The sequence below is a fragment of the Perissodus microlepis genome, chromosome 2 (assembly GCF_051167445.1).
Source record: "Perissodus microlepis isolate ML-2025 ecotype Zambia chromosome 2, ASM5116744v1, whole genome shotgun sequence".
NCBI lineage: Eukaryota > Metazoa > Chordata > Actinopteri > Cichliformes > Cichlidae > Perissodus > Perissodus microlepis.
Window position 1 is genome coordinate 22,783,501 of NC_140462.1, and position 26,120 is coordinate 22,809,620.

Below are 26,120 nucleotides of genomic sequence, written 5' to 3' on the forward strand. Positions count from 1 at the left end.
ACCATTCCCTCGGCAGACTGGAGCCAACTTAACATTTCACCCTCACTGTGATTTTTAAACTGATGCTAGAAACAAACACTTTGCTGCCAACTGACGCTAGGAGCTGTGGATAGTGGAATGAGCCCGTGGGAGCATTTCTGCGTCAGCACGTCCTGAGGGGAAGTTTAAAGATGGCCGAAAACACGACCGCTTGGCCTGATTTTTCTCATCGCCACCCCAAGACAAGGCTTCCCACTTCCATCGTGGCAAAGCATCCGCTGCACAGCATGGTATGTCACGTCCTCCATGTGCCATATGTGAAAGACTGCAGGACACAAGCAGTGAAGCTCCAGTCCAGTAACACACAGCCCAGCTCTGTTTACACATTACACATTCAAAGAATTATCGCCTTTGCTGATTTTCCATCTATTTCAAAAACTAAGAAGCAGAAATCCAAATCAGGTGTCATTCTTCCACTGAAGTTCTGTCCTCTGTTGCTGTTCACAGACCAAGAAAACCAGTTTATTCAGACATTAAGGAACTGGATTTGGCATCATTGAACTCTCCATCACAGCCTTCTGTCAGCCTCATTCTGCGGTTCTTCTGCCAAATCGCTTTTTATGTAGCTGAATGTACAGCAACAAAAAAGATGCATATTTCATACGGGTTATCAAGTGAATCCAAGCAGCTTGGTGCAGGCTTCAGAGATGATGTTGGCCAACAAACATGACATCCCTGCCCTCTTAATCAACCTCCAGTGACACTCTGAGGTCTTGCATCAGTCCTCGCAGTGTAGTCAAGCCTCTCGAGGGGTCTCGAGGGGTCTCAATCCCCATCTGCTGACAATGACTGAGATGACGACAGCCGGTCCTCCACCTTGTTCAAAAGACGGTGGCGCCGTAAAGCAGGCACGGCTCAGTCTCAGGAGCAGATTTACGTTTTGATTTGAAGTGGAAGAGTGGAGGTTAAATCCAGTGATCCCTACTGTGGATTCATTCGCAAAGAGTGATGTAGAGCTAAATGCAAATCATACATTATCTATCAGGTTAACGCTGCATGGTAATCTCCTGGGAGGGGATCAGTTTAGTCACAGTGTAGCTAAACCCTACTAACAAACATCGCACTGATGTTTTTTTGGTGATTGACTGTAACTAGTTGCAGTGACCACTTTCAATCACAAAGAAATTGCAAAGGTAGGAGGCAACCTCCAAACAACTGCAGTGCGACTGTTGCAACTCATCTCTTTGCAGTAGACGGGTTGACTCAGCTGATTATATTTTGGTTGTTTTCCTTTATAAACACAAGCTTGCTCAGCACCTGTGCCATTTTGCTGTTGAGCTGCGGGCGTGCATGGTCACTCTCTGTGGAGGATTTCTGTTTCAGATCTATGAGCTTCTGGCAGGAATGAGTGTAGGTAGCAAACTTGTGTATTTCTGTGTATGTAGACAGCAACAGATTTGCACATGCATTGATGCGCATAAGTTGCTTTGAAAACAGGGACCGATTGCATCTGCATCCGTTTCAGAGGCAGCAAGATCTCTCCTGCTCGTAGTAATGGCAACACGTTAACAGTTGCAACAACCAAACAGCAGTGCACATTTTCTGCTGTCATTTTTTTTATCATCTGTACTCTACCCACAGTCCTCCGTCACGGAAAAAAAGACATCCCGGAGTGTTTCAGGAGAAGCTGTCACAGCCATGAAGCTGTCACAGTCTTAATGACGGGTTCCTCAGCAGCTGACAGCTGTAATATGAGCTTCAGCTACAGCCTGTATTTCTTTTCCAGTGCTGAAAATCACTGACACTCACTGTGCAATCACAGCCTGTATGAAGTCACGAGTCCTTCTATTCAATTATTCACCCAGCTCCAACAACACACCACCGTTCTCCACCTCCTGTGCCTTCGTAACACCCTCACTTCAGTTACCATCGTCACAACTATCACGCAATCAAAAGTAAATGATCACTATGGAAAACTGGAGCTGGGATGAAGGACGACACCGAGGAAGAAGCCGAGCTCTCTGCGGACACATCTTCCAGAGCTTTCTCTCTGCTGCACTTCTTTCCTCGTTTCATACTGCCGTCGTGCTCTCCAGCGACACGCCGCCCGTCCTGTTCCTGCCTCGTCCGAGAGACAAAATTCTCTTTCCACTGCAGCATCCTTTATTTTCAACGTATTTATCGAGCCACCGGTGCTGACAGATCGGTCTCTGGGGACTCATCCTAACCCTTGTCCTGCGAACCTCTAATCATCAGCGCGGTGTTTACAGGGACCAATTAACCAGTCAATCTATCAGCTTTCCTCGCTGACATCTTCATTTTACAGCACCTCCCTACTGCGGCATACCTGGACCGCCAAGTGGAACTAATGAAGCGGCATAAATCAAGCACATGCCGTGCTTTTACAAGAGGGAAGAGTATAGGTGGTATAGTGGGCTACGCTCCATTATCAGGCCTTCGGAGAGTTGTAAAACACAGGTAACTGGAGGATTGCCTTGGCCCTGCTCTCCTATGCTTTATTTAACTCTCTCTTCTCCTGATGCCCAATTTGCAGTCCTCTAAGTGACACCTCAACACCACAGCGGTCTGCCTGAATTTATTTCCAGCAACAAATGGCATCGAGCAAAACAAAGCAAAGGCGGCGGGGGGAGAAGAAAAGTCACAGGCTACAAATTAAATGAATAATACTCTGAATTACGCAGTATCGCCTCTTTTGCAATTGAGCTGCCTTCAGCAAAAAAATCCCACAATGGTTGCGAGACGTTAAATATTTATAAGGCGTCGTCTCGAGGCTATATGGTCCGGGGAAAGCAGTTTCACTCTTTTATTGAACTAATATATATTCCCTACACATGCCCGTGCAAGCTGAAGAGCAGGACTGAGGGAAAAGTGAGAAAACGGAGAGAGCCAGAAGGTTGTTTTTCTTTTCCGATCGCTGATTTTCTTCCATTACGTCCGAACGCAACAGCTGAGGAAGTGATCATCTCGTTCTCATCCACCGTACATAAACATCAGAGCCGAAATGCCAGCTAGAGGGAAAAAAAGAGTTTCCCAGGGAACTTGAAAGCATCATAAATCCCCTGACTCGATAGTGAAACAGAGAAATAATGAAAATTTCATCAAACCCCGAGAGCTTTATATTCCTGAAAGTTGCTCAGCACAACTTCGAAGAAAGTTCGCTAAAAGCCACGAAAAGATTTTGCACTTCTGAAAAAACGATCTTCAAACACAGTGTCGGTGCTGCAGCGGGACCGACGTACCTGCGCAACTTCAACAGCCGCGCTGTCCGTCCGACCATGTTTCGCCTTTGTTGTTTACTACAAAGTCACCATGTTCCCTGACCAGAACTCAGGAATGATTATCAGAAATAACTCATGTCATACAATGATGACGTTTTAAATCCAAACAAAGGTCAGAAATACATCAGTTGAACCTTGACTGGCTGCCAGAGGAATCCGACGAGGAGGAGGAAACTCCAGGGTGAATAATGTGAACATTAAAGGCCCAGTTCACAATTTTCCTCTGGGAGTCTTTTTTCTCTTCTTATTCATTTATTTATGAAAAACAAATACAAAATATATATATTTTTCATTATGTCTTTATTTGCTTTAAAGCTGTTTCGAACACCAAAGCACCTGTCTGCTCCTCTGTCTGGTTTATTCTGCCTTTACTCCCATGCAGATGCTGTGTGCTCGTACGCGCTGCACAGACAGCTCTCATTATTGTCCTACATACAAGCCGGAGCCCTGGCTCTTTTATAGAGCGTGGTTTCCTTTAGGTGAGCGAGTAAATAGATCAGCAACAGGGGGAAAAAAAAAAAACACTTCCTGTCACATTTTAATTGCAGTGGTGAGATGAGGAATGGCGTTTTCTATTGACATCGTTGCCTCTTCCATGGAGTGAACTTTAGGGAAAACTTCATTTTCCTCCCCAGTGAGGGCGGAGAAATGCCATTATAATGTGTTTTACTCTTCCTCCACCTCCATTTTCTCCTCCTGCCCTTCGTTTTTTTTTCACAATTCCATTTCTTCTTTTCTCCTGATACTTTCTCCTGTCTCTTGTCACTTTGCTTCTTCCTCTCATTCATATTCTCTCTTTCAGCCACGGGGCGTTCAAGTTTCATTACGAGATAAAATGTATTCAAAGTGGGAGGCAGGCGGAGGGGAGAGGATGGAGAGATGGATGGATGCATAGCAGCCTGGTCAGAAAACACCTGAGGCTCTGTGTGTGTGTGTGTGTGTGTGTGTGTGTGTGTGTGTGCGTGTGTGTGTGAAGTAGTGAGAGAACAACTGTGTTTGTCTATGCATATTTACTAAAAATTGGCATTTGTGCCTGTGAGCATTTCCCGTTTCTCTGTGTGACAAGATTTGTGTGTGTGTGTGTGTGTCCTGTATGTTTACAGTGAGAATGTGTGTGAATGTGTTTGTTTGCCAGCAGCATGTGTTTGCATGTGAACACTCCCCTCTGCAATATTCCAGCTGTTTATGCATACTATCTGAACACACACACACACACACACAAAGTCATTTCAGTTTAAGCACAAAATAAAAACAAGCTTTTTGAAGGTTAAAGGACATTTAGCGTCATGATTCTTCTGTAACATGTACTCATGAAAACCATCAGTAGTTTGAACGTTTCCAGCACCTGGAGACAACCTTACTGCTGCTGGCATTAAAAAAGCTGCTGTTGGAAATGAGTAAAGTGGTGCGGCATCAGTTTTGTGACTGAACAGGTGACCTGATTACAAATATTATGCATTTGTAATCAGGCCACCTGATTACAAATACATAATATGATGAGCGTGTGTTTTATAACACACGCCCATAAAAAGGAAAATATATATAGATATCATTCTATATTTATCCAGTCAATTATTAGACCGGATAAACTAAGGTTTATCCGGTCTAATAATTGAGAAATTGTGAAATTGCACAAAAAGTTTGTGCAGGATAACGCGTGTGTGTTATTGCTGCTGGAAGCACTTATTTATTCGGAATAACGGGGGAGATGTTCTCAGGACAGGTGCGTAGTCGGTGCAGGTGGATGCTCAGACCCTGCAGTGACCCTTCAGTCAGTCACCCTGATGTTTTTGGCTGTTGTGCTTAATTTGCGCCAATTCATAAATCTGGTTTTCAGTCAGGTGTCACATTTTGATCTTCTTGACACCTCGGTGTCATTTTCATGTTTGAGGAGCTTCTTGTGTGATGAGGTCATAAGAAAAAAGGACCGGATGCTGTGGTCAGAGACGAGTCGACGGCTTTCATTTCTTCAAAGCTGCTGTGTGTGGACGTTTCACTTGTTCTTTTTAGTTTTTGTGTGGTTGTGTTAAATCTGTGATCTGAATAATTACACTTAACGAGTTCAAATCTGATATTGAACAAGCACATTAAAGTTTTTTCTGTCTGCTAGAAAATGACCAGCTAGCGGCGTCAGAGTCTCAGAGGTGGGATATATTTTGGGGATGATAGCTGGTAGAGGCTGGAGGAACTTCTTGACCATTGCTGTGTTTCACTGTAAATGATTAAATAAGCACAGTGGCCTCAGGGAAATATATTGTGCTAACCCCTCCATCCTCCTCACTTGAACATAATCTCTGCTATTTTGGGTCATTTGTTGAAATGCAGCATAAAACACCAATATGTGATTTTAATAAAGTGACTGCACAAAGGGCAGACACTGACACAGTTTGGGATGAAATCAGTAAGACTCACACTTGACCTCAATGCTATGTAAAGGAGAAATTAATGAAACATTATTGAATCTTATTGGGTTTAAATTAATCTGTTTTCATGGGTAAAGTTTGCTGAAATACTTTTTTCTTCATTATGAGTGAATGTAGGTGCTTCCTGAGTAATGACGTCACGTTTTGAAATGCCAGTTGTTGTAAATTATGTAGGAGGCTGGCCTTTCCAAAGATGAAAAACAGCCACTGAGTTTGATAGTTTGCGTTTGCTGGAAGAGCACCGGATGCTTCATCTTCAGTAGCCGCTATTGTTCAGAGCCTGACCATGATTTCAGTCACACTCCTGGAGTCTGTCCTCTGAACATTTGAGTCACCGGTGACGTCCTGCAGTCAGCACAGGGGGGAGCACCAGTGTGTTGGAAAGTAGAGTTTGTAGAGCAATAAGAACTATGTACACAGAAATATGCAGACGCTTTTGTAATCACTGCAGAAAGCCTTCTTTTTTTTTGATCAAACACCCAGAAATCATTAGAGGATATATTATAAAACCAAAACGATGTCATGTTGGCCTGTCATCCTCGTTCACTGGATTTCTCTGCAACATCCACGCTGCATTGATTTAACGACCTCATTCAAATGAAAGAGGCTGCTGCACACTTTGACACACAGCTGAAGACGACCTCAAAGACGCCTGAAGAAGAAAGTTCATGCAGGAGCCGTCTTAAAAGGAGGAGGAGAAACACCTGACTGACAGGAGAACATGACAGGCTGGCAGCCGGCTGCCCGCAGGGAGACAGAAATCAATAGCAGGTCTGCAATGGCGACGGAGACGAGGTGACTCGGGCTTTATATCAATGGATTAGTGAGAGGTAGCGATGAAAATGTGAAAGAGATTAAAAAAGGGAGGAAAATAAAAATGTGAGCAGCGATGTGTGTGTTTTAGTTCCTGTGTGTGTTCTGTGCGTGATCTTTCCTGTTTGCTGCCCTCGTGCAGATGGAGTGTTTGCAGAGTGTGTGTGTGTGTGTGTGTGTGTGTGTGTGTGTGTGTGTGTGTGTGTGCGCGTGCGTGCAAGACAGAGATGGTCATCTCCTCAATAAATTGGCGTGTGATTTAATGGCGTGTCGTGATGTGCTGCCGTTAGCTCGGCGCTTTTAATCATCTTGAGGGAAATGTAGATAGTCATTTGAGATTAGTGGACACACACGCGCGTGCACGCGCGCACACACACACACACACACACACACACACACACACACACACACACACACACTCTGTTAAAACAGGTCGATTCAGTTTTATTAAAAAACACTTTTCCATCGCTGTGAACACGGCTTCACCTTTAAAACGTTTTTTTCTTCATATTCAGAACGTTTTACTAAGATTGTGTTTTTTTTTATTTCTGTGTGGATTAAAGACAGAGGCCGTTGTGTTAACATTAAAATCAAAGAAATGTTTTGACTCTTTTTTTATTGTTTTAACTGCAGTAAAAAAAAGCTGTTTCCTTGCATTATTTATTATTTAATTTATCACCAAAAAAGCATATTTTCACTACTTGGATAGAAAATTATGAAATATATGTGAAAATATATACAAAGAGTTAGGGTTAATTTTATGTGATTTATGTGTGTAATTAACTATAATATGAGCTCTCACATGAGTGCCTGTGACAGAGAAAATGCTTCAGTCCTTCATGTTCATCATCTGAGGCTTTCTTCTCTGGTGCTTTTGTTGTGAAATACTTTGATACTTTTATTTTGGCAGCGTGAATTAGTTACTCTAAATTCCTGCAAAGTCTGAAATTACTTTCATTCAAATGACCCCAGAACACCAAACACAGGAGCTGGTAATATATTAAATAGAGATTAAACGAGCTGCTTTGGCCACAGAAGGAGACACCAAAGTTCTTCTTTGTTTCCTCACATGGGGATAATAAATCATACAACACTTCAATAGTCTGCTTTATAAGACTTTCAGTGCTTCACACAAATATACATGCCTGTATGTTGTTCTTCTGAAGGTTAACATGGATTTAAAGCATTAAAAGAATTTCTGACTCGTAAAGAAAACTTTTGTAACCGTGAAACGAATCTTTAGTCATTTTGATCAAAGCACTCGTGATTCGTGTGGTTTTGGAAAGCCCTTAAAATGTTCTTTGTAAACTACAGTGCAGTGATGCCATACTCTTTAAAATAGGCCACATGAATGGGAACGACTGTGTGTAGGGGGATATTCAGCTTTACGTTCAGTAAAACGATGTGCTGTGCTCCAGCCTGCAGTAATCATTCTGCAGCGTTGGCTTTCTGCAGCACTGTGCAATCACATTAGAAAGGTGTTCTTCATAAGACAGGCCACTCGGATAAGCATAAATCTACATAGCAGCAATTTTTTGCCCTCAATAAAAAAGTTAAATAACCGCAATATGCTCTGACCTGCAGTCGTCACATTAAAGTGTCACCTCTCTGAAGCACTGTGCAATCATATTACGAGCCGTCCTCTGTGAAAACGGGCGCTCGCACGGACGTAAATCTGCGGAGACGGACTGAATCTGTGGGAGGACGGAGAGCCCAGAACCTGGCCTAACAGTAATCTGCATAAAGTATCTGCAAGGAGGTGGCTCCTGTGGAATATGTGCTCAACATCCCACAACAGAAGGAGCAGAGCAGAGCCTCCAATCTGATGGTGGCCGTGGAGAGGCACGAGCCCCGACCTGCTGATTGGATTCTGCTGAACACGCTGGAAGTAAAACCTCCCCACCCGCCATCTTCCTCCTCTTTCTCCATCCTATCTGGTCTCTAGTCTTCCCCTCCGCCTCCATCTCCTCCGTGTGTTAGACTCCTTCTTTCCTCTGCCGTCATCACCTTGTACACAGAGTTCCTTCTTTGCTGTCTCTTCTATAGCATTCTTGTCTGTTCCTCTAATCATCCTTTCCTTCCCTCCTCTTTGCTCTCCTTTCATTTAGTCTGTCCACTCCTACTATCATATTATTTTACTACTCATTATTTTGTGTCTCTTTCTAAATAATTTAATTTTTCCTTTGACATATTCTTCCAATCCTATCCCTTTCTTCTTCTAATATTCCCCTCTCGCTTTGACATTAATCATTTTTCTTCTAAAACTGACATTTCCACCAATTCTGTCTGCAGCCAAAAATATCACCGCTACATACACCTTTGTAGCAAAAATGCACGACATGTCTTCACAGCACTGCTGTAGGTCTGCTACATGACCGTGCTGCTTTATGTTGATTAGCGATTAAAATGAAGGATAACCTACAGGTGGAGGAGGGTCTGTGGGTCCAAAAAGGGGGAAATCCCATCATCTAGAGACTGAAGTGGGCAAGCAGCTCATGGCTGACTCACAAAAATTACAAACGAAGCAGCTGCAGCATGAATAAGACATTAATATATGACTGCAGCTCGGACCCACGTTAACGTCCAACCTACATTCTTTGATTTCCTGTCCAGCACGTCTGTGAACTGGAATTTTTCTCCTGCTATTTGAACAATAAAAAGAGAAATGATTTCTTATCAGCTCTGCACTTTTATATATTCATTTTATTTATTTTTAGCACCAAGCCAGAGTGTAAGTTATGCATCTCAGCAGCCCGGAGGCAGACAGGCTGCTGCCTACTAATATAAACACTGTCTCCTGTGATGCTGACAGTACTGGGAGGAGGTAATTGGGGTCTTTAGTCTGCAAACGGCGTCTCTCTCAATGGCGTTATTCACCCAGAGAAATCAGACGCAAGAGGATCGCATCTACTGTCCACTGCCGAGGTCGTTTTTTGCTGCGCTCATCGTTAGATGGCCGGTTAACTTTTTGGAGGAATAGGACCTCGGCCTTATTTCCTCGGTCTTGTTGCTATAGCGATCAGGCATATCCAACTGAAAATAATGACGTTTCTTTAACCTGCGCTGCACTCTGCAGACTCCGTCTGGCAGCATCGAGCAATAAGATTACCCAGTGCGTAACCTCTGCTGTTTGCTCCATCGCCAACTGTAATTGTCTGGAAAGTCCTGCAGCAGTAATTTGTAGGATGGACCCTGTGAGCGGATTGTGTATGGGGCTTTCTATCACCGCTTAGAGTCTGTGCATGCAAATTAGGGCCACGCAGATATTAGTTACAACTGACAGGAGCCACTGTGTTAAAGGGCCTGCTGTGCTACCAGAATTAGCATCTTCAGCTAGGAGGACAAATGAGATGAGAGCGATCCTTTAACGCAGGGCAAACGGGGAGAAAGGTTACAAAGCTGTTGTAGTCCGTGCTCTACTCTAGACTTCATTTTACTTTTTATTTTCTGCACACTAAAGGTACACAATAAAAAATCTGTAAAATGAAGGAACTGTTTTTCTGATAATGAATTTTACAATTTACATAAACCTCTGTAAAAACAACATAATGGCAGAAAATTACCAGGACACAGGCTGCTGTGCAGTACTGCACATTCCTGCATTACATAAGGATGGCGGGTAGAATACAACACTGCTACACACCCTACTACATGTGCCATTAAATGAGTCACAAGGATGACAAAAATAAATCATTCTTATAGCTGAGTTTGGAAAAACACTTTAAAAATGTTCTGTGTGAAATTTTAATGCTGGTTGTGTATCTCTGAATGAACCAGAACATCAAGTTCACTGATATGAAAACACAAGTTTGAAAGCTCACATAATATTAAAAACTGGCAGTTTTCTTGTCTCAGACAAAGTCCATTTTTTGAGTGGCTCCATGTCTTTGTCTTTTAGTACAAACTGTTCTTATAGTGCTGTGATGAATGCAGTTTACTTAAAGCCAAACACTAGGAGAAGGACAGGTTTGCTGGTGTGATCACCAAAGTGTCTACATTTGTCTGTGCCAGGGAGGAAAAAAAAGGTTTTCTATTGCCAGACACAACTGTCTGCAAACAATCATGGCTGACACTAAAGGAAAAACATCTGTCAGGTCAAAAGTGCACGCCTAAAATATTTTAAATATACTGAAATGCAGTTTTCTTAGTTATTTCTAGACATTTTCTGATAAAACCTCCAGCAAAACATCTCCACAGTTTAACCAAAAAGCATTTCCCTCATGTTCCTAATGGTGTCAACATCTGGAAAATGCCTCGTCGTTGCATTAAAGACAAATGATCACAAACGGTGGTGAGGGAAGAGCAGAAGTAGAAAGTAGAAAAAAGGGAAAAAGAAACAGGAAAAGGGAAAGTACCTTTCTTGTGAGTAGCTTCATTTTTGGAGCCTTTGGGGTCTAATAAAAAAAAGATGAGAATTAAACACAGCATATACTAACAACACGTTACCAACTACACGTTGTTTGTCCTCGTTAAGGAAAACAACCGCGTTGTCTATCAAGGAGCGAACAAGACAGCAAGGCTCGATTATCTACGGTGTCGCAACACTCTGCCAACACTCGGCCGGGGTGAGTGTGTGGCAGCGGGGGAGACTTGGGGAGGGGCGGGAGGAGGGGGGCAACATACTGTGAAGGCAATAGCAGGAAGGAGGGATGCATGAGACTGTAGAGAAACAATCTACTGCCATACTGCAGCGGGCAGGACAGGAGAGGCGATGCGCTGAGATGAAGAGGAGGAGAGTTGCAATGCAGTTCTGTCAAGAGGAGCTGAAGTAAAACTAGCAAAATGCACTACAGGAGATGCAAGAGGCCAGAGAGAAAGAGGAGGAAGAGGAGGAGGGCGGGGAGGTGCAAAGACTACATGTCAAACTGGCTTCATTTAGATTTTTCCCTTATCTTGATGGTTTTGACCTCGGTAATTTTGGGCAACAGGTAGGTCTTTCCCCCGTTCGCCCTTGGAACGATAAAGACTTAGCCCGATGTGCCACTGAACGTCAGCGGCTCATCGGATTGGTCTAAAAAAGTTTAAGAAAGGAAACAAAGTAGAGATTTTCTTCATCAGCACATGCTCACAGCCGCCGGCTAAAGTGTGATTTAACACCAAGCCGTCTAATTTTCTGCAAATCAAAGACTTCCAAATCAGACATAACGTCAGAGTCGACCTTCAGGTATTAAACGGTTCTCATGCACTGAACAGCAAACACATTTCTTTTCAAGCTATTAAAATTTTCTCTTCCAGTTACTCAGAATTATGAACAGAGGCCAACAAAACGTCTTATCGATACACGCCGAGGAGACTGTCTTCCTTTCGTAACTCATGTTTGTTGATCGATGTCCTATTTTGTCTTCAAATTGCACTGAACTGAGAAAACCGGGCACATCCTGCTTTGCTGTACTTGACAACTGCCAATGTGAAGGATGGGAACTACACCCAGTAGAAGTCTGCAAGCGATATTGTAATCTGTCACTGTCAGCCTGAAAAAAAAGGGAAACGGCTTCTAAGATAGATGGAAAGTATTCGTCGTGACCATGAACTGTTGTAGACAGGTGACTTAAACTCTATAATCTGCCCGAATCCACCAAAGGCAATTTTTCCTCCCTCCTCTGTGCACGACAGTCTCTCCATGTCAGGACTAAGCCTGGGCTTAGCCTCGCGGCCAGGCGGCCTGTCGAACATCTGAGGACCTGATCCTGGCATTAATACCACAGAAGCTTTGGTTTTTTTGGACTTTTGCTTTGCCAGCAGAGGGGATCTTGTAACGCAAGCTAATTACTAGCACTGTGCACAATCAATTCTCCTGGCTTTGCAGCAAAGGTACAGAAATGAAACCAGAGGAAAAGAAAAAAGCTCGCCTCTGCGTTCGAAGCAAAGATGCTTTGTCAGACAAATACAGGGTTTCCCCCGAATGCTTTTCTCTCTACTTATACCCCAGGGTCCCTCCATCAGCCGAATGTTGGACGCATCTGCCACGTAAAGCCCGAGAACAGCAGCCCGCGGCCTGATTGTGTGGCGGAAGTGAACAATTACACGCCAACCTCTCCATCAGGCTATTTAAATGGATTTGGTGGGCTTAAACCTTTTTTCCTCTGGCTAGTAATTAGAGGTGCGACGGCGCAGGAGGACCGAATGACCCTTTATAAGGCAGTATTCCCCTCCTTATAAACTTATTAGCCACGGACCGGTGGACTGCAGAGGGAGGAAGACAGAGTAATGTAGCCATCGACTCCTTTTACACATCTCAGAGTGGCTGTGTGCAGCCTGAAGCTAAAGAAGGTTTTTGCTATCTGAGGCTCAAGAGGAAACAATAATAATGTGAGCTATTTAAAGCAAACAGAAGAGGAGGGGAATTCATTCATTTCGACAACATGGCTCATTTGACAGTGCTCTAATTGCCAGCTTGATCATTTCCTGTTCAGCTCACGATAATGAACAGATTTAAACTTTTGACTGCAGAAATTAGTCCGAGCACTCTCATTCGCCTCTTTCCTCCACCTCTTAGACTCCTCTCGTCCGTTTTGGTGCCTTCACCATCCTATTCAATATTCCTCTCTTTGCTGCCCTTGCCGTTCTGCCTCCTCCTGCTAGACGCTCAACTGTGATCAATATTTTTGTCATAACTCTGGGGAGAGTCACCTCTGTGACGACATTAAAGTTCCTCTCTCCTTGCAATATATCCCTCATCCAAATTTCCTGGCCTGGAAAGGAGAGGGCCGTTACCTTGAATACTAAGAGAGCCACAAGACCTTCCTCTGGGCGAGAATGCCCACTCACCCGAGCAGATTTCAGCGCTTGCATCCTTGTAGAGTTGAGAAAAAAAGAGGAGGGTGTAGATATTGTAGTTTGCATCCCAGAGCTGCTTATTCAAGACTGCTGCAAGTGTAATACATAACTGAGGAACACTGGGTCCGCTGGGAACTGTGTTAGCATCAGAGTTCCAGCTCTAAGCGAGCACAAATCTGTTCTGTGTGCAGTGCGACACCCTGCATTTCACTTCTGCCACCTGCACTTCTTCCTAATCTCCCATCGTGGGCAAATCCCTCCAACTTGGTCGGCCATTTGTGTCTTTCACTTTGTCTTTCTCTCCCCCCACTCGCTCTCCCATCCATTTCCCCCCCCCCCCGCAGCCATTCCTCCATCCTACGCTCATTACCTTATGCCCATTAATCCCATTAAGTAGCCATTAAACAAGTGCTGATAACACCAAATGAACGTCAAGCTCCGACAGCTAATAACTAAAGTCCCACCTCGGCACGTTCAACTCCAGCAAGGAGAGAAGGAGGAGGAGGGAGTCGCACAACACAAGAGAAGCAAAGAGTTGTGTAGCTTTGTGCAGCAACAGCTCCTCCAGCTGTGCAAGGACAAAGTGAGGAGGAGAAGGAAAAGAATCTCTCGTCTCTGTGCATATTTACTCAGGTCCACCGAAGCAAAGTGACGCAATGATGATTTTTCAGTGAGAGGTCTTTGATATCAGGAGGAGGGAGCTTTGCCAAACAAAATAAAAGGACTGTTCCGCTCAAGAGTGCAGAAGATGAAAACCTGCTGAAGCACAGATTTTAAAGCTGGTGACACACTCAGTGTCTTCTCAGGCAAAAAGCCCTGCCTTGCAAACACGGGGGAGTCAGAGGGTGGGGAGTTTGGTTCGCCAGTGGCCTGTTCAGGTCGAGCCTGAAACCAGGAGCTTGGTCCGAGTCATTGGCCTTGCTGCTGCTCGGCTTGAGTGATGAGGAAGGACAAGGTTATGGCGGAGAGGGAGAGGGGAGTCGCAGTTGTAGTCGGCGCCATTCATCAAGCGTGCACGAAGACACACACTTGGACACAAGAAGAATTACACAAACCCTCCTCTCCCTCATTGGTTCCCTCGCTAACCCCCCATCTCTCCCTCTCATACACACTCCTTTATCTCCACAGCGCTGTGTGGCCATTCATTACCGGGGTAGTGCATCAGAAGGGCTCGGTGCTGCTGTCTGAGGAAGTAAAAAAACCTCCTGTATGACCTCACCTGCTACCTGCTCACCTGAGCAAATGTTTCAAGAGTCAGATGCTAAAATAAAGGAGGGCTAAACAGATAAATAGGGGACAATTTCTTTATTAATGAACTTGTCTTTCAACCACCGATAAGGAAAATGGATATGCAGGAAGAGATGAGGAAAATAAAAGGAAGAGGGAAGAAAAATGAAGATTAAAATATAAGAGAATAAAATAAAAGATCTGATCACTATGCAGAAATAAATAAGACCAAATGATGTGTGATGAGCAAGGAAACTAATAAACTAATAAGGAAGCAAAAATTAAGAATGCAGCTATAAGCAGCAGACAGAAATAACGAAAAGGCAAAGACAGATGTGAGGTTTGGATGAAACACTGTAAAAACTGAGAAAGCAGGAAAAGAGAAATGAACGTAGGATGAAGTCATGGATTATAAACAGCTCGTCCTGAATGTGTCACGAGTGCTTGCTCTCCTCTCTCCAGCAGAGGAACTAAACTAAATCAACCGGAAGCTTTTTGCCCATACACTGGACCCCTGCACCGGATCACTGGAATTTCTTCTCGTGCTGCCATAGTCATAGCTTGGGGCAGATCTCATCACTTCCCCATCCTGTCCCCTCCCGCCCTCCATCTACTGTGGCAAAATTAGCAGGGCTGGTGCTAATTGGATGAGCATGTATGATGTGTAGGAGGGAAAAAGAGGAGCACGGGGAGCTCACAAACAAAAACACAAGAAAAAAACGAGGGAAAAGACTATTTATGACATGCAGCAGTGGTGAATTCCCCAGCAGCCTACGCCTTTTGCAGCATAACTAAGGGAGGATTCAGGGTCACCTGATCCAGCCCTAACTATGTGCTTTAGCAAAAAAGAAGGTTTGAAGCCTAATCTTTAAAGTAGAGATAGTGTCTGTCTCATGAATCCAAACTGGAAGCTGGTTCCACAGAAGAGGGGCCTGAAAACTGAAGGCTCTGAAGGGATATGATGCTTTCAGGACTTTGCACGTGAGAAGGAATTTAAATTTCTGGAAACAACCAAGATCAGCAAGGTCAACAAAGGGAAGATAAATATCTCTTTTTTTATCCCTGTAAATACTAAGAAATTGCAGTAGTCCAGCCTAGGAGTAATAAATGCATGAACTAGTTTTTCAGCGTCACTCTGAGACAGGATGTTTCTCATTTTAGAGACATTGCACAAATGGAAGATAACAGTCCTACATATTTGTTTAATATGTGCACTGAAGGACATATCCTGGGGTTCCTCACAGTGTTACTGGAGACTAAGGTAACGCCATCCAGAGTACAATACACTCAGTTTGTTGTGAATTTAGATTTACATTTGCTATGTTCCCCATCATAAAATAGACATCAGTTTTACTGTAGACAGAATATCTCAAACAGCACGTGGGAGGCGTTCCATCCAGTAAAATAACGGTGGTACACAACAAGAAACAAAAAGATATTTGAAAAGCAGGTCAATATTAAAAAAAGACACCAAAACGACACCAAAAGGATTCATATAAATAATATAACAGTGAAGCTAAATCTAGTGTGTTTCCACTCCAAGTGCTTCACACTACAAGGCTCGTCCATCCATCCTGCACCACACAAATCCTTCTCACTCTCGCTCTGATGGATGCTTCAGGGCCAGTTTGGGGTTCACTGTGTTGACCGCCTGATGTCACCTGGATGGTCCCGGGGTTTGAACCACTGACCTTTCAAATGGTGGCCACCCCACTCTGCTTCCTGAGCCATAGTTGCCCCAGGCACTGACCCGACTTCCTCGGGCAGCTTGTTTCGTAGCTGTGCGGCTCTGAATGTGTTCACTTCTGCTGGTTTTAGTTAAAAAAACAACAACTTTGTTCTGGTCTAAATTGGAAATTGTGCAAAAGACAAAATGAAACTGTGTGACGCGCCCGGTGTGTTCTCAGGGTAATACACAGTTATCAGTGTGTCTTCACCGTGTTGGAGAATGTGCACAGATGACGGTGACGTTTCCACTACAGCAGCAGAGAAGCATGCTAGTTGAAGGATCCCTTCCTTAAAAAGCTTCTAAGGAAACACGTTCGAGCGATCCGTGTGCTGAATGTCACATCATTACAGACACGTCACTTATTAAAGTGTTCCCACTTAGCATGTTATGGTGATGATTATTTTTATTATAATACCCCCATGCTATTCTAGTTCTTCCTTTTTTGCTCCCTGCCTGACTCCCCTACTGTGCAAGTACATATTTTTTTTGTTGTTGTTTCTTTCCCCCCCGAGTTTACGAGGCCGCCGAGCTGTCAAGCTGTTTATTTCATGGGTGTGATTAATGCAGGGGTGTAGTCGGCTGGTAGGGGACGCACACAAACACACACACTTACACACAAAAGACTGCATGAATGAGCAAGTCGGAGAGATCACGCTGTGTTACTCTGTCGACCTGACAACCATGACACAGTCTGGAAGTTCATGTCGGGCTGTCTGCTAACGATGGCCTCTGACACAATTAGCTGAGCACATTATATAAAAGATGGGCTTCTCCTCCTCGTCCATACGTATCTTCATTACAGATCTGCGCTCGTTACAAATTTACCCCAAAACAGAAAGTATCTGACATCTGAGCTCATTTAAATAAACGTGTCTGTGTTACAGGGGACATTGGGACTCTTATTATTCTGTGCGTGTGCGGCACAGCGCCGGAGAGTAATTTCATCTGCATTAAAAATTTTTATTACATCGCATTAGAAGAAGGAAAAAAAGATTAAAGCTATAAATTCAAATAACTGCCACACAGGCCTGTTTAAATCCTGATTTGTAAAGGTCAGTGCAGTGCTAGCTTCAGTAAATCGCGCGGGAGTGTTGCCGAGCAGAACTGAGGAGAAATCAAATTAAAAAAACAGAAATGATCTCCAAAATCGACTCGCGACAAACACCTGAGCAAACCCTCGGCAGGTCGGCCATTCTGTAGCCACGGCAGGTTTAATAATGCGCACTTAGTCACAGCGAAAACCCTCCGCTCCTCTCAACTCTGTCCTGCGTGAACCGAGATATCCTGCTCACCATATAATGGGTTGTACCATTATGGGCTCAGCAAAGAAAAAACAGAAGAAGAGAGAAGCTCCATGGCAGCATTCAGAAACAAAGCTGTGAATCACTTGTGCACATTCTGTGTACCTGTGTGCTCAGTGTACAAAATATTAGCAAGCTTTAAGTTTCACCTGTTTTTGATTTAGAGATGACGGGCAGATGCAGAGCAGCAGACAAATAGCATCACATGCTGACCTGACGCAGGCAGCGTTAGGTAATGTACGTCATCCCTCCAGGTTTGATCACCGCCAGAGATCCCAGAAAACATCTGGGTGAGAAGTGAACGGCAGAAATCTTTTCAGGTTATTGAAAAGATGAAGGCGAACCTTCTTTCTACCCCAGCAGATAACATGCCACTTACTATATTACACACACACACACAAGCAGAGTGCTTAACAAATATATTAGACCACCAACAAATTAGTGGTTTATGCCACGGCTGACCTGAATGGACCAGGCAGGTTCTGTGTGTCGCAGCGTTTTTGTGTTTCTGTCTAGAATGAATTCGGATAAAGTCTCATGTTAAAAAACACATTTTCAAGGTCAGCTTCACGATTTATTGGTGGGAAACTGACAAAAAGTCTAATAACTTAAAATATTCTCATCTTAACATCTAAAGGTTTAAGACGTCGCGTCACATTTGACCTCTGACCTCTCCTTCAAGGTCAACAAACTGATGTGAAGGTCAAAGTTATAATAATGATTTATGGAGATATTTAAAACTATGTTTCTTACTCCCATCTTTTCAATGTCAATCTTGTTTGTGTTGGAAACATTTGTGTGTTTATGTATATTTTTCATCTAACAGGTCATAACCACAATTCCTATACTAGGACGATGCTTTATCTTATTAATATATTTTTATTATAAACCAAAATACACTTGGTGTTTATTACAAAACATTTAAAATATGAATAAATCATGAAATAAATACTACACATGTACTATATTCATATAAATAAAAAAATATACAAATATTTTAGAAGGGTACATTAAAATGTGTTTCAGTGGGTTTATTAAAGTATGTTTAAAAAGAAGAAAGAAAAAAATGAGAGCCGCCTCAGAAGGGGAAGCTCTCTGAGAGCTTCCTGTTTTTTAATGTTTCTCGTTAATCCAGCAGAATGCTCTTTAATTAAAAACATAATCATGTAATATCTTATCCATGAATTTTAAAGTTTACAGTTTTATGAAAAAGCAGTGAAGCACATTATTATTTTGCATCCCTGAACAGTAAAAATGAGTTTTAGTTATTTTTATTTTACATTTCTAAAATATTTGACAGATGGTCTCATACGTTTGTGAAGCTCTGTACACACACACACACACACACACACACACACACACACACACACACACACACACTGATCTGATCACAACCATTTTACATGAAACAGATCAGATCAAATTGAGCCAAGTGTAAGGGCCATTTAGATATTTATAATTATTAATTAATGGTTTGGCAAATCTTGATAATAACCTGAAAAGGTTCACTTTTCACTAAAACTTGGACAGCGCCTAAAACGTGTGGTGATTGGGTGATGGGTTCCCGTGTGCTTTTGAGGTTCATGTTAAACCTCCTGCAGACCAAACTGCTGCCAGGTAAGACTCGAACTCCTTACACATCCCACTGATCTGCTTCTGATCAGACTTGGAGGGGAACTGAGCGTACCTCTCACTAACATTTGAACCAATCTTCATCCTTTAAGTGACGACAGTAGGACAAGATTTACTGTCTGGACTGCAAGGTGCCAAGGATAGCAATGCTTTGGCAGCCGTATATAAAAAAAAAACAAGTAAGGCACATGTTGTAACAGGTGATTAAAGGTTAATACTTAAAGAAGACGTGTTGATAAAAGCTGGAATATCACCGGGGTACCAATATTTTGTACACATGACCCGACAAACTAAACGGAAGACATTAGAAATTTCTCACATCCACTTTATAAAATCTCAGTTCTGGCAGTTTTAAACATGCAGCAAGGCTTAAATGTCAGAAAAGCACGAGGGGAAATCAGTTTGTCTGTCTGTTCAGATGCTTAAAGATGCTGTAAATGTATTTTTAACCCATTGCATTAGTCATAGACTTTGGTGGATACGGAGGGCTGCCCCAGTTCTCTCATGTCCAGTCTGTGTTCCTAATGCAAGGTTTAAAGCAGAAACCTCTGACATGTGTCTTTATGGGGGCTTCCATTCAGGGAGGTCACTTAAAACTATATCGTCATCATCATCATCATGAAATCATGGTCAGCAGCACACTCATGGGAGAGAGGCACATTACCTTGACCACCAAAACAAGCACTCAGGATACTGTGTGGATACCAAGGAATGTAGCCAACTAGCTTAGTCCTTACTGGGGATTTTGTCATCTTACCATATGATTGTGGGTAAAAGTGCAAGGCTGGACTTGTGTTAGGGGAAAAAAAGGTGGGGGGAGGGAGTTTAGGGTCTGACACCTAAACTGAGCCGTGGGAAGAATTACCTTTGTTCCACACTGCAAAGGGCAAATACAGAGATCGACAAATTGAGAACAGACAAAGACATTGAAGTGATTAAATATACAGCAACAAAGTTTCAGCAACATCGATGTCTAAACATGTTATTTTCCTTTTTTCAGTTAAGCTAATAAATACAAACCTTATCTTTGGTGACATTCTTGGCTAAACAGGCATTTAGAGAAGGTAATAAAATGCAGACACAGCGCAGGTCTTTTCAGGGTACGTTTGGCTACATTCCTGTTTTATCCGACTGAGTCTTGGTGGCAACGCCTACCTTTAAAATTTGGTCGGATTCTGGCATCGTACCCCGAAACCTTGCCCATGAGCTTGTCCAGAAATTCGGACGGTGGCATCGGGGAGGCAGCTTTCCTCGCTGCAGCTTCTTTGGATGCTGCCAAGCTAGAAAAGAGAAAGGTAGACATGGTCAGCAAGAGAGGAATGGTGGATCCCGACAGATTTATGCAGCCTGGCAGTGTTACAAACAAACAGTTACGTTTCATGTAAATGATCCAAAAAAGACCTGATTAACCCCAAAGATTACATAAACCCTGCCATTCAAACCTTTTACTGGCAGACATGTCTGTGAAGGTTCTTAGTCATCCAGGTCATCGTAGTCTAAGGAGCTTGGAAAGTAAGGCATCTGGACTTCTTTAAGTTGCTTGAAGACATTTCATCTGAGAAGCTCCTTCAGTTCCAAGAGCAAATGGTGGAGAGTCCCAGATTTTAAGCCCTATGGGAATGTCCCCCCAAGAGGGTCATGGATTGATCCTCTACCTCTACATGAGCCAAGGTGTGAAAACGGGTGTAGGTCACAATCAACCAAGTTACGGGTGAATCCATAGTGAAGCCTAGTCCCACCCTATCATGTAATTTACTGAGGTCAAATGGCCCAGGGTGTGAGTGAGCATTAAGGCATCTGGGAAGAGATCTCAAAACTGGATTATAAATGGCAGAGAGTCAGTGTCATAAGCCCTCTGTTCAAAGATGGTCATTCACAGTGGAGATAAATGGCTTCTTTCACTCCTCTTTCAAACCATCTGTCTTCTCTGTCCAAAATGCTTAAAATCTGGGATTCTCCACCAGTTGCTCTAAGAACTGAAGAAGCTTCTCAGATGAAATGTCTTCAAGAAATTTACAGTAGTCCGGACGCTTTTCTTTCCAAGCTCATTAGACTTTAAGTGAACCTCATTTCCTCATTTCAATGACCACATCACCATAAAAGAATTACAGAGCTAAAATCACAAGTTGGTGCACTTTCACCCAAACATGATGTTTCTCAAACACAGATGAAAAGCAGCCATCACGAGTCATGAACACAGGCTGTCATGTGTTACAAGGAAATCTGACGAAAGAACCAGAGCATGGCTGAAGTGTACGAAAAGCCACAGCGTACGTACACACATGTAAGTCTGAGCTGTTGATGGCCTGAGAGCACATCTTTTACTCTAGTTTAAACAAATTTGGTAACAAAACACGTTCATTTGTGATTCTAATCTACAAGAACAATGTACCCGTGTGAGAAAAAGCTGACAGGCAGATTCTTTGTTGTTGTTGTTCATTTTAACAAAGAGGTAGTTCACACTAATAAATGATTAAATCAAATATCTTAAAAATCACCTTTGGTCCTCTGGAGGTTATCCCTGCTGGCATAAAGCAGCTCCCGTCCACACCACAGATTCAAATCAAATTAAATTTATCCTCATTTGATTTCATTTCGTTTTATCTATTTTAATTAAAAACTGACTAATTAAAACTTTACAGTCTGTGAATTTAATGCCTGGCTACAAGAAACATGCTTATTCTTTTCATGAAGTTGTTACTCAAATGCTGTGATTCACTTAACCAGCTCCCATTGATTTTGGAGTTCAGTTCTTTACCTTATTCAGCTCATCATGCTCATTAGATGCTCTCTGCATAATGCCAAATCCCCAGCACAGCCTTGAGCCCACAGACATACAATGAGTCCAGAGCAAACAGTCAATAACGCTGAACACACAGACGATGATGGACTGCGCTAAAAACCAAAGCGAACAGCTACGGCACATCAAAGAAAGACAAACAGGCACCAAGCGGCTCTCCTGCTGCCATGAGGATCACCGTGGTGACCCAGCTGAAAATATTGGTCTTGACAGATATAGAAAATGTCAGTGCAGCTTGGGACATAAACGCTCCTGCATTTATTGAAATGAAGATGAGCTGTGTTCGTTACCTACAACTGTGGCAAAAAGTCCAAGTCATTAAACTTCCCACTGCGAGGCCTGAAAATATACTCAGCATTTTACTGCAGGGGAGCATTCCTAACTCAGAGCTTAAAGCTAAACAACAAGGGGCCTATTATGCTTTCTGTTATTTTCTGTCATATTAGTTCTCTCATAATGGCGGTGAGGAAATTTCTAATGATGAGGTCAGCGTCTGTACAAGTTCAGTTCAATTCAATTTTATGTATATAGCATCAAATAAATAAAAAAAACAGTTGCCTCAGGCACTGGTACAAAAAGCTGCAGGCTGCAGTAAAAACTCTTCATATGATTATCAGACACAAAGTTCTGTGAACACACTGCTGTTCAAACCTCTGTTTGCAAGAGGAGGCCAATCAGAGGAAAGCTGGATTTAAAGGGAGGCAGAGGATGAACTGAGAGGCACAGACCATCGTGAGTCAGTCTGCAAAATCTCACTTCAATTTATATGGCATCAAACCACAAGAACAGTTGTCTCAGGGTAATTTATAGTGTAAGGTAAAGAGCTTCTCACCTGGAAAGAAAAATCTGTATTTAGAATAGGACTATCTGAAACTCGTACATGTAAAAAAAATCACAATTACATCCTAATAGATTCCAAAAATCTATTAGGATGGGGAAAATCTGTTTCCCACTGTTGAAGCCTTCCCAAACATCCTTACTTTATAAAACAACATATCTCCAAAACTTTGGATATTTCAGATCTGAGCACCAAATGCAAGCTTCTGCAGCTTTTCCAGCTGACTCCGAGCTGATTATTAGTTATTGATGTGGCTTTTAGTTCTTGTGCCACAGCCTGTTTAAACCCTGTGGTAATGCACGCCTCTGAATTTGGAATGAAATGCTTGGCTGCTTCAGTTGGATGGAAAGTGAACTGACAGTGACTCTGAACTGACCCATGGCCCGACAGTGGAGGTGCATTAGTGGCCACTTGTAGTACAGTTTGTATTTCATTGCATCATTTCCTGCTGGGTCCAGAGACAGCACGGACAGCAGTGCGATCCGAGCTATAAATACGCTGCTGAGCTGACCCACTTCATCTGACCGCAGCTCCACGATGAGCTTTGTTATCCAGGAAGACATGAGAAGAACTCTGAAAACCTTTCACCGTGCCAGCTTTGTCCTAATGAGTCGATGAATTAATCAGCAATGAGGACTGAATGAGGACTGGGTAACTATTAGTTTCTGTTCTTCATTCTCATTCATATTTTTTGGATTTTTTTAAGTGTAATTAGTTTAATTAAATTCTACAAATACACTTTCTTCCATGTCAGTGTCCCTAAGAAAGTAGATAAAAGCATGTAAGCATTTTTCTAGCACCTGTCATGACAGTAAAGGGGTTAACTACTGAACATCATAATCAGAATACTTTATTAATCCCAGAGGAAATTATGTGGTCACTGTTGCTCCAAGACAAAAAAAGCAAACAAGTTAAAGTACTACAGTTAAAGTAAATAGCTTGAATATAAAAATATCCCTGATATAATACACAAAATAAATATAAACTATGAAGTTGAAATTAAGGTACCAACAGTAAAGGATGTGCAGAACCGCGGGGCTTTGTGCTTTCAAACTAAAATCTACGCCATAACTGCAAGCCCCTCTGAAACCATACCCCGCAACCTGATGTGCACCTCACTGGAAATGTGACTGCACGTCTGTTCAGCACCGTTGATTCGTCCTGTGCATTTCTACCTTTTCCCTGCAGTTTTTAAGTTTATCAGTAAGAGAATAGCCATCATCATTTCAACAGAAGGAACAATAATCATAGCATCAATATAAGGACTGAAACATGTCAGAAAGTTCCTGTAGGGAGATTGCTGAAACTATCAGAGTGTACAAAGAAGTGGAAAAACGTGAGGGACAAAGATGTCCGAACCCCGGAAAGAATGCCCAGAACAAAGAGCAAGTGCCCAGGAGGGAAAAGGTCCCCGCATCTAAGGCGCTTCTATCTAGACTTGAAAAACAACGATGTCGTAGCTACATCATAGCTCTACAAAGACTCACCGCAGAGCTCTGAGTCACGCCTTAGTTAGGTTTTATTAAATAGTTCCTCTTATAATCTTTACTTGTTAATTTATGTATTCTCTCTCTTTCTATCAGTACATCAACTCATTCTTTGTTTTTAGTTTTATAGACTAATTGGATTGTTTTGCTTCTCTTTGGTCCCGTGTGTATCTCTGTCATTTTAATCTTATTATTTTCTTTATTTGGTCTTTTTGCTTAAAAATGTTCTTAATTTTCACTCAAAGTGTAGAAAAGTGTCCTTCAGCTTCATTTAATCCATCATATCAGTGCAACGTGTGCACATAAACCTGGTTTTAAGGCCAGGTTCAGCAGCGGTCCATGACTCGCTCTAATGATCATATTATTGCTACAAAAAAAAAAAGATTCCTGATTTTTAATGAATAAATAAATAAACACTCAGACAGTTTAACTGTTACTATATAAATAGTTAAAAACGGTGAATATGATTCATGCTGTTGCACGGGGAGCATATTTATACGTCACTGTGGACCGTTCCTGAGCTTGCGTCAGACTACAATCATCTCACTTCTCTCTAAACACAAATAAAATAAATAATAATAATAAAATACATTTTTTACCTACTCAGGGACTGTGGATGAACATTAGCTAGTAGCTAAATCTGGTGCAATGTTTCATCTTTGTTATTTGTACCCGGTCCCTGAAAAATAAATGTTAATGACTTTTAAATTTTATTTTTATTTCAAGTATCCGATCAAGCTGACCGAACTCCTCTTTGAACGTCTGAACCTAAACACAGGTCATAAATAAAATCAGGGCCTAATGGGAATTTTAATGACATGCATGTTTTATGACGGATCAACTCGGACCAAACCTTCTCAGAGTGAGTAGATGTTATGGATTTTGCTTCTGAGGAATAATTCATTTTGGTGCTGGAACATTCCCACTTTACAGCACTCAAACATTCAGCTGTCGTTTTCAGCCACCATGACTTTATCCCAGCTCAGGATATCAATGATTGAATATAGACAAAATTATTTCCTAAGATACTCGAGTCCAGACAACAAAGTGGGGCAGCAGCAACAGGACTTTTTGGGCTGTTTTCTTATCATTTCAGAGTTAGCTGAGTTCAAAGGGTCATTAAAGTAGCCGGTCTGTTGTGACTTTTCTGTTTCCAAACTTACAGTTTGAACAGTAAATGTGAGAATGATGATTATTTAACCTCCTGATGAGTGTGTGGGAGGAGTGCTCCGCTGCTGCATTAATCTCTCATAAATTAAAATGACAGATGATACAGTCGATCACGCTCACCTTCTAAATGTAAAACTGCAAACCGTGACTTTCAATATGGTAAATCGTGTTGCGCAGATTGATAAATAGTGGCATTAGCAATTCATAAACACGTAATGCGGCCGGCGCTGTCGCTTTATCAGGAAACTGCTGATCAGAATCGCAGTCCGCCTGGAGAAGACGGGAATTATGATGGAGCCGTGATTGGAAAACAAAACAGAAAGGGACAAATCTCTCACTAGTTCTTGTCTCATGTGTACACAAGCATGACGATGAAGTAAATACACACACACACACACACACACACACACACACACACACACACACACACACACACACACAAACCAGCTTGCCCTCATCAGTGAAAACACTGGAAAACAAATCATGCGGGGGGGGGGGGGGGGGGGGGGGGGGGGGTAGGGTTAGGAGGGCAGTGTGTGTGAGTGTGTGGTTGTGCCTGTAAATGTTTGTGTGTTTAGGACAAGGACCAGTCAGGAAAGTTTGGACACTGTCTCCATCTACACTGCTACCAGCCACTAAGGTCAT

General features: G+C 42.5%; 1 protein-coding gene across 4 annotated transcripts in view; it reads right to left on the minus strand.

Moving 5' to 3' along the window:
• glra1 (glycine receptor, alpha 1) overlaps positions 1–26,120 on the minus strand; it is a 119,015-nt gene that overhangs the window by 73,346 nt on the left and 19,549 nt on the right. For 2 of the 4 annotated variants that reach the window (XM_084952839.1, XM_084952830.1), the window contains exons 2-4: positions 20,336–20,460; positions 20,046–20,057; positions 10,870–10,908 (exon numbers count right to left, since the gene is read on the minus strand). In XM_084952839.1, coding sequence (XP_084808965.1) covers positions 10,870–10,908; positions 20,046–20,057; positions 20,336–20,460 — 176 coding nt within the window. The remainder of the gene's footprint in view (positions 1–10,869; positions 10,909–20,045; positions 20,058–20,335; positions 20,461–26,120) is intronic. The other 2 variants (XM_084952821.1, XM_084952812.1) reach the window with 1 other exon arrangement.